The 17085-nt window shown below is 37.6% G+C and overlaps 1 protein-coding gene across 1 annotated transcript; it reads left to right on the forward strand.

Annotated features, from left to right (window-relative positions):
• Window positions 1-829: 829 nt before the first annotated feature.
• Window positions 830-13057, forward strand: RAB22A (RAB22A, member RAS oncogene family; the record flags this gene model as incomplete). The annotated part of the gene is made up of 6 exons (XM_010185727.1): window positions 830-909; window positions 5648-5729; window positions 9662-9733; window positions 9837-9943; window positions 11806-11915; window positions 12358-13057. Coding segments are annotated over 6 exons (549 nt in total), but the record flags the coding sequence as incomplete, so codon positions are not given.
• Between the last annotated feature and the right edge of the window lie 4028 nt (window positions 13058-17085).

Raw genomic sequence — 17085 nt, forward strand, 5'->3', positions numbered from 1 at the left:
CAAGAAAATGCATAAATGAAGTAAAACTTAATTTTCAATGAAGCAGTTCCTCACTGGTTTTTTTCTTAAAATTTTAATTGCTCTTGAGATGTAAAGTAAAAAGTTTGTCTTCATCTGCTTAATTAAATTACCATTTAAAATGTTCAGCTGCTATTGAGAACAGTTGTACTGCTAATAGTTTGTTGAATTATTTCACTCCTAAGAACACCTTCTATATATGTATTGTTAACTGTGGGGTCAATGGTGTAGATACATACGTGGCCCAGAATTTTCATGTTATGTTTCCCCTTTTACCATTTATAGTTCTGTCGAGTTGCATTAGAAACATGTTTCAGGTGTGTCACAGAGGAAATTTCAAGTCTTTCATTAAGCAGGGTGGGACAGCATTAGTCAGAGGTTGAAATGCATGTGTCACCTTGTATAATTTAATGTATGCCATTGGCTTGCAAAGATGGAGTTCCATACTCAGTTGCTATGTATTTTAGTAGAAGTGATGGACAGTCTTTCTCTTCTGTTCAAATGCAATTTGTGCATAGCTTAAGGGGGGAAAAAAAAGGTTTGACTAATTGATAATAAGCATGAATGCTGATATTTATAGTCCTTCATAAAAAATCTTAACAATTTTGTTTAGAAAGCTATAACTTATCGGAAGCCTTTCATTTTTCTAATAAATATAATACCTGAAGCATTTAAGAATCTGACTTCCCTGAGATTGTCTGCAGGAATGTCTTATTTATGCACAGTGTATTGCAGGATTTGAGAGGGGAAAAAAAATCATCTGCTTAGAGTAACTACTGTTTCTTTCAACCATTTCCATTCCTTTTTTTAGGACACAGGGGTGGGCAAATCAAGTATCGTGTGGAGATTTGTAGAAGACAGCTTTGACCCCAACATCAACCCAACAATAGGGTAAGAGACTAATCAAGTAAATGTGACTTACTCAAGAATAAAACTGAATTGTATGAATATTTATTTGTACCTCCTGAATCACTTGAGGAGTCTCCTTGTGCAGCACCTAAGTGTGAGACTGTGGCCTGCATGACTGCAGCTGTAATTAGCTTGTGAGTTACCTTAGGAGATTTAGGAGTGTATTCAGCACTCCTTCAGCTTTCGTTTTCGTGTGTAAGATCTGGACCCATTTTGTATTGTTAATCTAAGCTAACAAAATCCTGCTAGGAGTCCTGGAATATGAATAAATTACACTATAGATGCTCCTGTTGAAGGAACAATGTGTTTTTCCTCACGTACTAATCTTAAATGTCAGGTTTTTTAGAGTCAAGTACAATAACAAGTCTCCTTGGTTTTTGAAGGTAGTTAATACTAATTGAGGTTGTAGTTCTCTTCGTTAATTAGTTCTAATGTTATACATCTGTATGCAATACACACACTTGTAAGTAACTAATACAATTGTTAATACAATTGGTCTTGTCTCAGAGTAGCAATGTCACTGAGCGCAAATCATCAGATGGATAGAAGGAAGGGCGAGCATTGGGAATTACTGGAGTGGTTGGATCTTTTTATTTCTTTTGCTGTCTCTTTTGCTTTGCAAGTGTCTTATGGGCTGCTTGGCTGCTTTGCTCAGAACCAATTCTTTACTTACAGGCAGGCATGACCTCATTTGATGTGAGAAGCATGGTGGGTGTCAGTGCAACTTCCTTTCTCAGGTGTCTCACAGGCCCTACTACAGCTTTGACCAGCAAAGATCCTGCTGATAAAGATCAGCTGTGTCTCATCCTGTCCTTCTTAAAAAAAAAAGTGGTTTCCATGATAATATCACTTGCCCCCTTTCTCTCTACACCCCCAACCACTTTTTTGAGTATAAATATTGGTATGAAATGGCAAGATATTCTGTGGGAAGTATACTTCTGATTAAATTTCCCTGTTTATAAAAGATAGTCTTTGAGATAGATTGCTAAGTATTTTTCTTAGATCTTAAAGAGTGAACATTCTTAGTTACTGTTAAATTGGCTATGGTAGAGATTCTTTTTTGAAGGACCATGAAACTGCTGTGTGGATAGTAGTCATAGTGCTGTTTGCTTAATTAGAGGAGCAGGCTGTCTTAAAACATTTAAGTTCAGGTTGTATAGAAAGTGCAGACTTACTGCACATAGTGGTATCAACTGCAAGCAAAACAAATCCGTCAGTTGGATGCTACTGAAAGATCCAGTTGTTTCTCATTACCTGAGATATTTAAGAGAATTGTTACCTGTCTTCATTATCTAGATACTACCCATATTAGCCAACAAGTTAACAGACTGTTCTTAAAAGTATCTACAGTGGCCCAAAGTTGGCCATCCTGTTCATGCATGCAGCTTGTAGGGGAGTTAAAAAAAATAGTCTGCTTAACTATTAGGTGACCAGGCATCATAACACAGAATTAAGTTTTGCAAACATGAGGTTCCTGTTTATGTGGCTGGAATGCTTTGTTCTGTAGTTAGACGTATGTCACCACACATCTAGACTACATGGCTTAAACATTTGAGTAACTCAGTGTGGAGTTTGCATTAGGTCTCCAATCAGGTGTGAACTGAAGCCTCCTCAGGTCTGTTCTCAGATTCTAAATTGAAAAATACTGTGTTTGATGGCCTTAGGCTCTGCACATCTACGAGACTGTCTAAAGTTGCAGAGCAAAGATTGTGATCTGTGGTGCTTCTATCCTGGAAAAGGTGAATTTTCTGTAATCAGTAGAAAACCCAGGAGCACATTTTGTGGTTGTTTTCATTTGTTGTTTTTTTTTTTTCCTCTCGGGGAAGGGCTGAGACTGGAATGAACTTCATCAAATCTTCTCTTGCCTCCAAAGTCAGCTTCCTTTAATCTGGTAGTTTTCTGACTATGTGGTGTGTGGGTTGATTTATTTTCTTTTTCTCCTTCCTCTAACATAGCACCTATCTGTTTGAAGGCAAGAACCCAAAGGGATCACACACATGTCTTCCCAGGGGAATGTTTGTGGCACATACTGTGCAGTAACTTCAGGCTCTGTTAGAAGATGCTAGCCATTGTGGCAATGAGGCTGATGTGTGGAATAGAATTGGTCTCCATGGCTTTAATGCCAGTACTGGGATTAGTATACTTTCTTGAAATGACAGACTAGAAATCTGTATCTTTTAGCAGTCTTGCCAAAATCATTCATTGGTCTTTTTGCTGTGGTAGTATAAATGAATCAAAACTTGCCCAAGTGCAGGAACTGTGGGAAGCTCCAAGGAGATACAGTCCCAGAATTTCAAGCAAATTAATCTTGAAACTTTTTCTAGACCTTGTTTTTCTTTCCTGACTGAAACTCAGCAATGGAAAGAAGAAAGTAAGGACTAGAGAGGAGTTTTGGGTATCTTAAGAACTAAAGCTGAGAACGTTTCTGCATTTACTCCCAGCTTTTTGAGTTTCTGAGCTACAACGTTGTGTTTCCTGTCCTGTTTACATTCTTAGAATTACCTGGCAATCATACTTTGTTGTCAGGAATGTTCATCATTCGGGTTCAAATACAGGCAGCAGCAGAAACCCTTTCAGAATTCTGCAACTTTTGTCCTCTCAGGATGCTGAGGACACATTCTGTTTGCCTGACCAGCATATATCTCTAGGTACTACAGAATATCTAGTCTTTCATTAGAGCATCAAAAAGATATGAATGAGTATAAAACTACTTTCAGGTTCACATACTTGTTCACAAGCGCTTACTTGTCTGGGAGAAGCAGCTAGGAAAACTAGTAGGGATTAATGCCAGTTTTCTTACTAGAAGTCATCGAGGATAACTCTAGTTTGGAGGCCTTACTTGACCCAAAAGTGGTTTGTCTTTGAGCTGTTTGGTCTCTTTTTTTCTTTTTCCTTTATTGATGTCTGTCACAATGAAGGCTTTCACTTGTCAAAGAATTTCAAGTAGCATTTAACCTCTACTGTCAGCTACCATTGGGTATGTTTAGTTGTGCTGTGAATTAAAGCAATGGAGCTGTTCACTTCAAGTTGACTGCACAGAAGTGCTTTGGTCTCTAGAACCAGGTAAAATAAATTTTCAGTGACAATCTATGATTTAGGAAGTTGTTTCTGTATTGACCAGAGAAATCAAAATTGATGCTTAATTTGCAGCAGTCTTAAGGAAGTGGAATTCTTTGCTGTGCTTTACAACAGATACTTCTATCACTTTATTTTCTGTTAGTCATTGCTAAAACACATAATCTAGTAAACTCTGTTGAGATGCTTTGCAATTAGACTATCTCTTTTTAGGGATGTTGCAACTTTGTAGTTGGCTTCTCAAAAGAGTAATCAACTTTGGAGATCGATGTACTATTTGACAAACCACCTGAGCTTAAGTAACAGGGAGGAGGTTACCTCTTAACAGTGGAAAGCGTTGTGTAATTGCTCCCTTTATTTTAAATGTAGGTAGCTGTTTTGTCCTCCTGTAACATTGAAGCGTGTCAAAAGACCCCAGTTATGTTAACTACAAAAGTGTCATGGGCATCATTAAAATCTATGCTGTAGTGGTACTTAAGATCGAAGATAAACTGAAGTTCAGAGTCTTGGACTCTGGTATTTAATGTTGTTGATCATGCTGAAGGACTCTTGTTCTCTGACTTTGAATCTACAGCAAGCTTAGTGTACTGTAAGAAGCTTCAGTGCAGCCACCTCCAGGATCCTATCCTGCATCCTGTCCAAAATGGACAGTAGAAGAAGTTTGGAAGCCTGCAGTATTTTCAAGTGACAGGAATTAAGCAAACAAAAGGTGTTCAGGATTGTAACATAGGATCTCATACGCTTAAAATAAAATGGCATCTGTAGTTCCTGTTCTATAAGGATTTGAACTCAGTGTGTGGCTCTTCTAGTAAAAAATGTGCCTACAGGTAATAGATACAGCAGAGAACTCTGTCTTGTTAAAAATTAGGTCTCCAGTTTCTTGTTCTTGTGGGAAATAACGCTGGTTTATATAAAGCAGGTCAAGTAAAGCACAGAAGTGCTTTTCAATTTTTTTTCAGTATTTTACTGTAAAACATCTGGGAGTTGGGTGGGGGCAGCTGGAGCATAGGAGGAGACTTTTTTTGTCTTCTGGAAGAGCAAGAGCCTCTGTAGATTGAAGTATATAATGACAGGATTTTGGAGCTGTATGAAATGCAGATAACAAGCAGGTTACTCATTATTAATTTCTCTGTCCTCTACCAATAGTGACAGGAATCTCCCATGTTTTTTCCCCAGGTATGGACTTAGCAGTGTTTATATGAATTAAGTACAGAGACAGAAAAAGCTGATACAGAGGGGAAGGATTTGATCTTTCCCTCCAGAAGTTTCTGGTATATGCTGAAGTGATTTGCTGTGACGATTCCTCCACTTAGGAAGAATGCTGTTGGAAAGGCTTATCTTTCTGATGTTTTTGGTCATACATCTTTTATTTTCATCAAAAGCTTATGAACAATAAAAGCTTGTAATTTGTATTCACGTTCCTTCAGTTTTGTTAGTTGAATTTAATCCTCTGACAGGAAGTGTCATCCTCTGAGGCCCTTTGCCTCATTGATTTCAGCCTTTATGTATGAAGAATCTCTATCAGTTTTGTGCGTGTGTGTAGAAAGCACTTCTGTTGCAATGTAAGCCTTTTTAAAAGTTCATGGTGGTAGTGTTCTAAGAACATTTATATTCTGAAAAGCATAAGCTGTAATTTTTTTTTCAGAGCCTCATTTATGACCAAGACTGTACAGTATCAAAATGAGCTGCATAAGTTCCTAATTTGGGATACAGCTGGACAGGAGCGGGTAAGTAGAATCTATATCTGTGGTGATAGTTCTGGTTAGAGTTTGGGTTCCTTTTCAGCTCCAGCCCTGAAGGTCACAATGTGATCTGGTTTTACAAATATCTATTAGAATCCTTGTTTCTATGCAGGCTTCCATCAAGATTTGGGTGCTGTAAATATGCTTTTATTTTTATTGTTATCGTGGTTAAAGTGCAAAGGTAAGGATGGTTACCTGTGAAGAGGAGCTTATAAAACAGAACACTGAAAGAGTAAATTCAAAAGGTAACCAGACGGGGGGGAAGGCCAGCAGCCCTCTCTAGTACCATTTCTGTAGTTGAGTTTTAAACATTCAACTGCAGTATTTGCAGACAGGGCAACTGGCAACGTGAGAACCCAAGCAAAATGAATTATCATGTTTCGTAGTACAAGTAAGGCCCTGATTCTGGAAAAATGATACAACTGCTAACACATTCTGTTAGCTTCAGTGTTAACGTGAATAGGATGTGGGTTTAGATGTTCAAAAGCAGTGCTGCAAGCAGTGTTATGGGTGATAACTGATCTTTTACTATTTTGTGGAGTTTTACTTAGATCTGATAGTGTTAGAAGCCATGTCAATCTATTTTGAAGTTTAAATTTTAATTTGGTATTGATCTCTGCTTCACGCATAGTTCTGAGGGGAGGCAACAAAAGCTTTCAAGAAAGTGACTGGTCAAATGAAATCACAGTTAATTTGCATGACTTTTACTTAGAATGTAAAAGGAAAACTTTGCTAGTTAATTTGCCTGTTTCTGGATTAGTAGCAGAATCATAGAATCATTTAGGTTGGAAGAGACCTTAAAGATTTATCAGGTCCAACCATAAACTTAACACTGCCAAGTCCACCACTAAACCATGTCCTTAAATGCCACATCTACCAGTCTTTTAAATACCTCTGGGGATGGTGACTCGACCACTTCCCTGGGCAGCCTGTTCCAATGTGTGACAACCTTTTCAGTGAAAAAAATTTTCCTAATACCCAATCTAAAGCTCCTCTCGTGCAACTTGAGGCCATAGTTAACAGTGATGGACATTAGAGAAGCTCTATTAACAGTGCTTACTACTGGCAATGGTCATTACTCAGTTTATTTAGGATATGAGCTAACTGTAACAAAGGTAGACACTAGAGCTGTCCCCAGTAACAGCTGGTTTGATCAGGTTGGGTTATTACTTTAGGATAATAATTGGCTTAAGGCAGCTGTACTGTTTTTCAGGATTGGCTCAAGAAATAGTGTACTTATTTTAGGGCTCAGAAAGCCTAAGCAAAAAAAGCCCAGAATAAAACTAAAAAACCCCTAGCACCACCACCACCAAAAAACCCCAAACAATAACAAAAACCAACCACCAAAACCCCAGACTTGTGAAGGCTCAGTCATCCCTGTGCAGAATCACTTGAAATTTTGGAGTCCTGGTCGAAATGACTTGCCAACTTCTGAGCTTGATAACAGCCTTAATGGCTAGAAAGTAACTTTAATACATTTGTATTGCATTTTGGTGCTCTAAATTTTGAGTGACAATTTATTTCCTTCCAGCAGGACCATATAAAGCAAACTTAGGTTGTCAGGGATGTATCCCAGGAGTATGTCCAATAGTATCCATGTTATCAGAAATATCAGAGGCCTTCCATTACAAGCAGTCAGTCAGCATTTGCTGTAAATACTTTTGTGTTAAGTGAACATCCTAGCCTGTTCTGAAATGTTAATGCTGGAATGTGAGTCTTCTGAGAGGTAGAATATGAATTTTTAGTGGCTGGTAGTCTTAAATGGAAAGCTTTATAAACATGCCTGCCACAACTTGGCAGGAGACATCCATTACATCTTAGCATTCCATCCTGTTCACTTAAACTGTGTTTGCAAGTGATGGGAGAATGCCCTAATTTGGATTCAGCACACTATGGTCTGAGAAAGCATATCTGTACATGACTAGCATGTTCCTTGGCTTTCTGTTTTTAGACTTTTGAGTGATGCCTCTAATTTTCTTCCATACAAGTTGCATGTTATCTATTGACATAAAAAAAGGAAGGATGGACTCTAACCCAAGAGCTGTGGTATGTTCCACACCTGAGAGGAATCTGTAGCACAATTTTCTGGTTATGCAACACATCTGACAATGATTTACTGAAGGGATCCCATCCCTGGAGATCTGGAATACCAAAAATGCCCACACTATTATTGGAACTAAAATGTGTCTGCTGAGCTATGATGTGTCATGCACAGAATTCATAGTCCTGGCTTCTAGAGGAGCATTTGCTGTTTTCCCCTTCAAAAGCACAGCAGCAAATAGTTCTACACTACACTGGGCAACCCTTGTTCTAAATGGCTTCGGGGAGTGGCTTTCTAGCTTCACTTTAAAGGTGGCAATGCATACTAATTCACTTTGTATAGCTGACTTCCCTACGCACATGTGCCTTATTTCTTCACTCATTTCTTCTACACAGAGTAAAGTTGATGGGAATTTACTCATAGCCATTAGGACTTTTGCCTTTTTACCTAACAATTGTGACAGTTTCTCTGGATAATTACATTATGTCTCCTTATAATTCTGTCAAAACACAAATTGGAGGCTGGAGGGCAAGCTGAAGTCTTTGGAAGAACAGCAAAAGGAAAATCTGGTGTTTCTGGTAACATCTGTTTTGTTAATGTACTCTATCTGCTGACTGCTCTTAGGTGGAAAAAAGTATCTAAGTGTTAGTAGGCAGGAAATGAGAGTAATGCCAAATCAGCAAGTGAAAGTTGGTTTATTCCCAATGTAAACAGTCAAGTAATCAAAAAGCCAGGTTGCAACAAGTCCAAGTGGTGGTTTACCAAATATGTTTTCCTTTACATTTTAGTACTTAGGAGGAAGAGAAGGATTACATCCCAACATGAACTGAATGCCTGCCCATGTTTCCCTTTACCACTATTAAATATTTATAAATTCTGAACTTTTTGTGTTCAAAATCCCGTTTTCAAAACAGAATTTGAGAGCCAAATGTAAATCGTCTGGAATTCTGCTTTATAGCAAGATTTCTATGATTTATAATATTGCTCTCAGTTGAACTGTACTAGGCAAAGGAAATTGGTATTTTATTAGAACCAAATAAGCCTTTATGAAAAACTGTATTCTACTCGTGGTTTTTGCCCTGAGTAATAAGATGCACAGAAGCCCTAAATCACACATACTTGCATCAAAGCAGTATACGTACTTTACTGCGTGCTTTGACAGAGAGTCTTGGTTGCTAGGTTAGTTGTTTGGTTATTTTTAAATTAGCAGAATATCACACTGTTTTTAAGAATGCTCAATTGGTTATTTTTTGTGCAACTTCATCATGTGCTCTACCCTTTTCAGTCCTGGATTCGTAACGCTGTGCCCGTGCCGAGGTACAGGCCTGGTTTATGCTCTGCAAATGCACTACCAACCAAATAGGGCTGCTGTAGGTTTAATTCTGAAAATGACAATAAAATTACTATAGCCTTTTACTACCTAGTGTGTTCTTTTAAAGCTCTATTTGCAACAGGTCACATAGTTGTGGGCTTTTGCCATTTTATTTTTACACATGCTTCTAACTTTTGAGTTTTGAGGAAAATGTTAAGCGAAATCCCCAAAGTTAGATTACAAAGAAACCAACATTTGTAGCATTTGAGTGCCACGACTGATCCATGGGGCTGGAGGTTGACAGCAACTTCTGAATGTTTCGGATCAGCAGTAATACATGCTAGTTTTCTTTGAATTCTTTTTGTCTAAGTGTCTTAAAGAGGAAGAAGCAAGTTCAGTTCTGACTATTTTCCTCTTGCTTGGTGTTTAAAGTCCATCATATATCCTGTGGGTTTGTGTATAATCTACAGTCTTGCTAGTAAGAAAAGCTAGTTTTCACTTTTTTCAATTATAATAATAATAAGGAAATTATGGAGGTCTTTATGTATGGTGTCTTTCTTTCAGTTCCGTGCTTTAGCCCCAATGTATTACAGAGGGTCGGCAGCAGCTATTATAGTGTATGATATCACGAAAGAGGTAAGAAGTTTGATCTTGACTAAGCGTTATGATTCTGGGGGGGATTTTGTGACATGGGCTGTTCTGACTTGTTTTTTTCTTCCTCACCACCCCCCCCCATCAGGAAACTTTCTCAACATTAAAGAACTGGGTTAAAGAGCTTCGACAGCATGGACCTCCAAACATCGTTGTAGCTATTGCAGGAAATAAGTGTGATCTTAATGATGTAAGGTAAATAACTGCTGACAGCTTGGAGCTTTTCACTTAAGCTTGTAGTGCTAAATATTATAATATTTCGGAGCAGATGAAAGCTATAGAGCAATTTAAGCTGTTCTGCACTAAGCACTGTAGTTTCACAAGGTGTCCGAGCTGTTCCTACTGTCAGAAGAATTGGTTAATCTGCCCTTGGATTGTCTTGCCCACTTCTTCCCTGTGTTGGTGTGAGTACTTGTGTGATTGGGCAGTAAATCGGGCTGTAAAATGGATCCAGATTAAAACTAACCATTTAGAAAAAGGAAGACTGATGCAAGTGTATTTATCTTGCTCACACCGTGAACACTTGCTGGTATGACAGAGGTGGGATAGCAGGGTTAGGAATGAGCAGTTTACAAGGAGACAGGATTACATTTTTTTGGTGGCAGAGCCAAGTTACACAAGCTCAAGCTGCCTGTGAAACTCCAGTGTAATACAAGCTGTTTACCTCACTTTATAAGAAGTACCCCTGTCAGTCTGTAGCACCTCATTTTGTTAAGAAAAACATCAGGCGTGTTGCAAAGCATTGTGTACATTATTCTGACTTGCTTGTTCAGGTGCTTAAATATTGGGGTGGAATTGACTGTGGCTGAACTAGTTGCAGGGAATGGGAAAAGTTCTTGAAAAACTTTATGAACAGCCAAACTTTCAAGAAGGCATGTACTAAAACCAAAAGAAATTCTTTCTTATTGAAGTCCTGGTTAAATAAGCCAAAATTCAGCAAAGGTGTGTGCAAACTTCTCGTTTTTAGATTTCATCGGAAAAAGTACCGTGTCTCAAAGGAGACAGAGGGTTTTATGTTTAAAGAACCACTGCAAAGTTGGTGCTTAGAATAGGTTTATAGATTGTTAATACACAGCACCTATCTAGTGAGCTCTAATAACTTTTGTTAGAAATAGCATGCATCTTGAAGGAAATGGGGCATAAAATTACTTAGAAGACAAATGCAAGGCATGCAGTATTGGTCTCACGCTTATTTCTTGGTGTTTAGGTGGCATCATAAATTATGTCAACATTGCTATTCAAGCTAATGAAGAATTCCTTGTTCTTTAGTTAGAGGCAATATTTGAGTCACTGATTCAAAGTCTGTGCTTTTGATATCTTAAGTCCCTTGTTACTGAAAGTAGCCTATGATTTCTAGAAATTGTACGTAAAGTGATACAACAGAGTCCTGTCCTATCTCCACCTACTGAAGTTTGGTTTTTCTCATGTTGTTTAAGGAAACATACTTCATTATCGACTTGCCTGCTTAACAGTGCAGAATAACTTTTTCACTTCTTGACTCTGTTGTATGTTCAGTCTAAATGTTCTTCTGTTTATAGCTACGTCTTCATGCTTCATGTAAAAGCTATACTTACAGTCTGTGCAGTGTTGAGATACTTGGTTCTGTAAACAGCTGTAGGAGATACACTGGATTAGTGCAACTAATGCTTTAGGATATTTTCAGTACATCTAAAACTGTTCTGTGTGTGAGGAATAAAGCACCCCGTAATGATTGATTGCAGACCTAGACTTAGAGCACTCCAGAAACAAGCTCCACTGTAACGTTTTCAGATGGACTAAGGCCTTGTTTAGTTTACGACTGTGCTTCAGTGTTGCTTATACCTCAAGGCAGGGAGACAGCAAAGAGTAAAGAATGAGCATCAGTTTCAGGATGGGGGAGCACTGTGATGCCAAACAGGTAAAATACAAAATACTCATTTAATGAGACACTTAAAAGCTTAATCTATAATCTGTCTAGATTTGTATGATGGGTTTTGGTGGAGTTTTTTGGTTGGTTGGTTTGGGGTTGGTTTTTTTTTTTTTGCATTCACAATTTTTTCTTTGTTCTGTTTTCCCAGAGAAGTAATGGAAAAAGATGCTAAGGACTATGCAGATTCCATCCACGCAATATTTGTAGAAACAAGTGCGAAAAATGCAATAAACATTAATGAACTCTTTATAGAAATTAGTAAGTATTTAAACAGTTAATGTGCTTTCTTCTTAAAGAAGTTCTAGTGGAAATTTGATTACTATGTTAGTTTTTGTGCTGTTTAGGTGAGACTATACTGACTTAAATTTGTTACAGTCAGTCAAGAATACAAACTGCAAAATGAACTGTACATATTTTGGGTTATCTAATGACCTCTAAATATTCCTTCTAGAGATCTTAAGCTTGAAGCATAAATGCTGCAAAATGAGCTTAAAACAACTGCCTCTACTCTTCTGTGGAACCTCACTTCTTGCAGACATAGCACAGACTGTTAACTGCCATCCTTCTGTTAGGCAGGAATGTTGTTGTTAATGACATGTGACTAATTGAAGATGCATTTTTTAATACAAAACATACTCTGAATTTGTAGAATTAGTTTCAAGTATGTTTGCTATATTTTTTTCCCCCTACTTCCTTGTAGGTCGCAGAATTCCATCAACTGACACCAACCCGCCGTCTAGTGGTAAGGGCTTCAAACTTAGAAGACAGCCATCGGTGACAAAGCGCAGCTGCTGTTGACTGATCCCTTAGAAAATCAGACTTGTTTATACAGTAGGTGGTCTTGGAAGTTAATAGTTCACATTGGGTTTATATTATCAGTCTTAGATCTTTATCTGCTGGTGTTCGTACACCCGAGGTCCCTCAAAAATGGACCAGCTCATCTGACATCTGTACACTTGCAGAAAAGACTGCAATCGTAATGTCAGCCTGTTTACTTACAAAAAGTGTAGTATCTCTTGCATTCAAAGGGAGTCCATCACGACTTTTTTGGCCTTGCTTGAAAGGAAGGTGACTATACGGATGGTAGAACTGAAATGTTTAATAGTTTTGTAGTCAAGATTTTTTTTGTAAAAAGGGAAATGAGCACTTTTATGGGACTAAGGGGTGGGAGGAGTCTGGAAGTTTGTTGTTATTTCCTCCTTTTCTTCAGTGAGCCTTATTTTTAAATTTAATTGTAGCTAATCCAAAGTATGATGGGAGAGTTGATGTGAGGTGGCTACAGAATAAGCAACTGAAGACAAATAGTAGGCAAATCAGTCCATCCAGTCCCCAGATCCCATTTGCACTTTTTATTTAAAGATGATATGCGCCGGGAGTGGGGACACAAGCAACAGATCTTAAACCACAGACAATCTTTTTTTTCATGCTGACTTTAATCACTTTAAGGCAAACTGATATGCTTATAGGCATCATTTTGTTCTTAAAAGTTTTTTAATATTAAGATGTTGGTTGAAAAGAACCTAGTTGTAGTTCCGACTAAATTAAATGGTTACTGACTGAAAACAGATGCTGTAAACAGATGCTGCCAGTGGTTCTGGTAAGACCGAAATGGTTTTGGGGAAAGCCTTTAATTGCTTGGCATGTGTAAAGTGTTCATATTCTATTTATGAGACCAGTGTTTAAAGTATTATAAATTAAGTAAAAACAGTAAAAAATAATGCAATCTTATACACTCCTTCCATTCCACACCTATGGATAAACTCCTGGGGAATCTCCATCAGGTTTTTTTAATGCATTTTAAGAGTTGTCACTGTGAGTTCATCCAGATGCAGACTGAAATTCTTTCCCTTTCAAACCTGTTTGAAAGGGCCGATAGAGAATGCTGTTGGTGCAGCATGAGGTCTCTCTGTTGAACAAGTTTTCATCTGTGGTGCACCCAGTCTTTCCTGGTTTGGGCACAAAAATACAAATAGGAAGTAACCTTAAGACATGTGGTAATGTAGATCATTACCTCTTGGTTCCTGGGCTTTTTCATCTGTGAGGGCTTTTAGCTAATCAATATTTAGCTTATTCTGTGCTGGTTTTAGTACACTTTCAATTAAACTATAGGTTGACCATACCAATTTGTGCTATCTTATTTATTTTTACCTTTTGTTTCCTACCAGCACTAGTGAGAAACTTAATAATTTTGAAGAAAAAAAAGCTTAATAGACTTGAGTATATACTAAAATACGCTGTTTACCTTTAGTATCAAAATGAGGTCATGTTGATGATGCGTATTCTTTATTTGTAGTCTGGTTTTCTGTCTTAAGTATTTTCTCTGAAGGAAATGTAGAAAGTGTGTAAGAAATGAAAGGATTTGTACTTCAGATTAGTTTGTGTTAGTGAATATTCTTGTAGAGCTATTCTGGAGCAAAACAGGTGAAATATTACAGTGAGAGTTTGAACAGATCAGGATGTTTTAATGAAATTTTGTGACTACGTTTTTATCGCACCTTGTACTTACCCTGCATTGTCAACGATGCTGTTTCACCACAGCTGTACAGGCTGCATGCTTATAGAGAGCCCAAAAGTGCATCTTCATCAAACAAAGGCTGTTTGAAGCCCCTTTGAAACCGAAGGGTTAGTAGAGACAGATTTGTGTTTGGCGTTCAGCCTGATGTATGGTTTTTTTCTGTCACTCAAAGCAAATAAACTGTGAACAGAAAACATTAGTACTTCTACAAAATGCCTGATGGAAATATATTTAGCAAAGAAAGAACAGAGTAAGCTTGCTCTTGGGTGTACTTTAATGATAAAAAAACAGGTTAGCAATTAAATGTAGAATTTTCACAGTGCCAGTTGCAGAGATCTGTAATTTCTCTGAAATACCTCAATTCTTACTCCCAGAAAACATTTGAAAAACAAATTGGTTATCGAATTCAATCAGGTTTTTAAAACATTGTGTGTTCACAGTGCTTCAGAAGTCTATTTTACACCAAAATATCAGGTGCATTAGTATCTTAACTGTGATGCAGAAAATACTGCTTTTATTAAAGTTGATGAGTAATCTGGAAATTCTTCAACTTGGAAAGATCATAGTAGGAGAAGGAAAGTTATTGGGAATTTATTTCATGTAGATTAGTAGCAAAAAAAAAAAAAGAAACTTCAAACCTTCTAAATTATTGTTACTGCCTTCTAGCATGAGGTAAAAATGGAGTTTAAATCTGGTTTTCAGTGAGATAACACCACTTATTTTATAGTATTTATCCAAGGTTTGTTGACCTGAGAAGAAAATATATGGGACTCTAGGCAAGACTGAGAGCTAGGCTAGTATTGAGATTATTGTAGTTCTCTCCAGTCATATCTCTTGGCAAATCTTTATGAACTGCTTTCTGATCTGTCCCTACTTATTTGCTGTACACCAAAATTAGACTTTAAAAACAAACAAAATTCCCCTACTGAAAGACACTAAAGAAGCAGCAACAATGAGGCCCTTCTCCAAATGAAGGAAAGTCTTAATGCCTCAGACTCCTTTTGCTTTGTTCCCGGAGTGAAATACCAGCGTACTTCATGTCCCTTTTGCAGTTCTCCTCTTGAATTACTGCAGTTAATCAAAACATGGAAATAGCCAGCATTTCACCTTGTCCAAACTGCAACCCCTGAAGTGAGGCTGCTTTTTGACACGTGCCTATTTAAAATGACGGACTGTTGATGTAAGATCTTTCAAGCCAAGATAACTGTTCATTGATCAGTTGGCCCTAGCTGAAAGCTGGAATGCAGCCTTCCCTGGGTGAGATGCACATGTTCATCGTTTCATTTTTGTTGGGGAAAGAAGGCTTCTTCTGCTATTAATAATTTGTGAGGCCATCTGCTTTCCTCTTGCAGTAGGCTTGCCGGAATGGATTGTATTTTGTCCTAACACAGCTTCTCTATTTGGAGATACATTAGCCTTTGAGTGTTGGGAGTGCTGATTATCAGCCAGTCCAGCTAAATCTTTAATTAGTTGTTTGTTTGGCTTTTTTTCCTGTTAAATTGTTGAAAGAGCTCAGAACTGAAGTTTTATTCCACTATGCCTTTCTGTTTAACGAATGGAGCTCATCATAGAGACCAGACTTTCAGATACTCTCAAAGGGAATTAATTGTAGAATGAGTTTGTAGAGTATCATCTTTGTAAAAATGTAATGAGGTGCACGTCATAGCATTGATCCAGAGCATTTTTAACTGACAACATAGAACTATTTCAATTTTTAGACACCACCAGTTCTTTCAAATGGAAGTTGCACACTTGTAGAAAAGTGTCATTTGATAAATGGTTAGTTCTTAAGCTTTGGAGCAACTTAACTGTGCTCACCAAGTTTTGGAGGCTTTTTTCATCTGACCCTGTAAATTACAACAGTCTCTTAGCTGACTTGATCTGTGCTGTAGGTAGTTTTGTAGTATATTTTATTTACATGCTGAAAGCTGGCATACTCAGCACCTGAATAGGTGAAATTTGAAAGCTTATGGTCGAAATACTGAAAATTGTAATAGGTGCTTTGAAAAATTCTAACAACCTTTGCTGTTTCCAAGAAGGTGAAGACTGCATTTATGTTGTTAGATCCACCTTGAAACTCACTGCACTTCAGATCCCCACTGACATCAGTGAGACCCTTCCTGTAAGTGCTACAGGATCAGACAGTTAATGGTTTAAGGGATGTTTTATGCAGGCTTGAGTCTTTCAGGTATTGGTGTACATCATAACAATTCAATGCTACCAGCCTGCTCAAGAAAGATTATTTATGTGCTTGGGAAGAGAGTAAGAAGAGAGATGATAATGCCTATTTACTGATTTGGAACCTTAATCCTTTAACCTGTTTGAAAGGTGTGGGGTTCATTAGGAGTTGTCTGTATTAATTCATAGTTAAACCTTCATTTTAACTACCAAAAAAAACCTCAGGCTGAATATCTTGAATGGGTTAAAAGTAGACCTCAACAGGACTTTTGTTACTGTTAATCCTAAATTATTCCTTAACATTAGTGTCAATTTCCAGTATAAAATATTGAGTATTAGTTGGAAAAGGAAGCTTTGAGTGATGTTTGAATGACTTGTGAAACAGTCTTTAGTGTTTATGAAGGATGGTGTAGTCTGTTTGTGGTGTGCTATGTTAGCAATCTGCAAAGACTATCTTGGGAATTGATGATTTGCAGGACAGAAGCTGCCTGAGCTGTGTAGCTCATCATCCTTTAGCGAACCTCACTTATAAGCAGCAATAGCTACATAGAAGTATCAACAATTATCTCAAACATAAGGAAAATATGAGTAACTCAGTGACTTAAACTTCTGCATTGCCTATTCATTTTCTAAGAAACTTCAATTATTTCTTTTAAACACTTTAAACCTCTAAAAAATGAGAGGCTTTTCTGTTCATGGACAAGAGAGAAGGACAAACCTAACTTTTTCAGCAGG

The sequence above is a fragment of the Mesitornis unicolor genome, unplaced genomic scaffold (assembly GCF_000695765.1).
Source record: "Mesitornis unicolor isolate BGI_N332 unplaced genomic scaffold, ASM69576v1 scaffold44415, whole genome shotgun sequence".
Lineage (NCBI taxonomy): Eukaryota > Metazoa > Chordata > Aves > Mesitornithiformes > Mesitornithidae > Mesitornis > Mesitornis unicolor.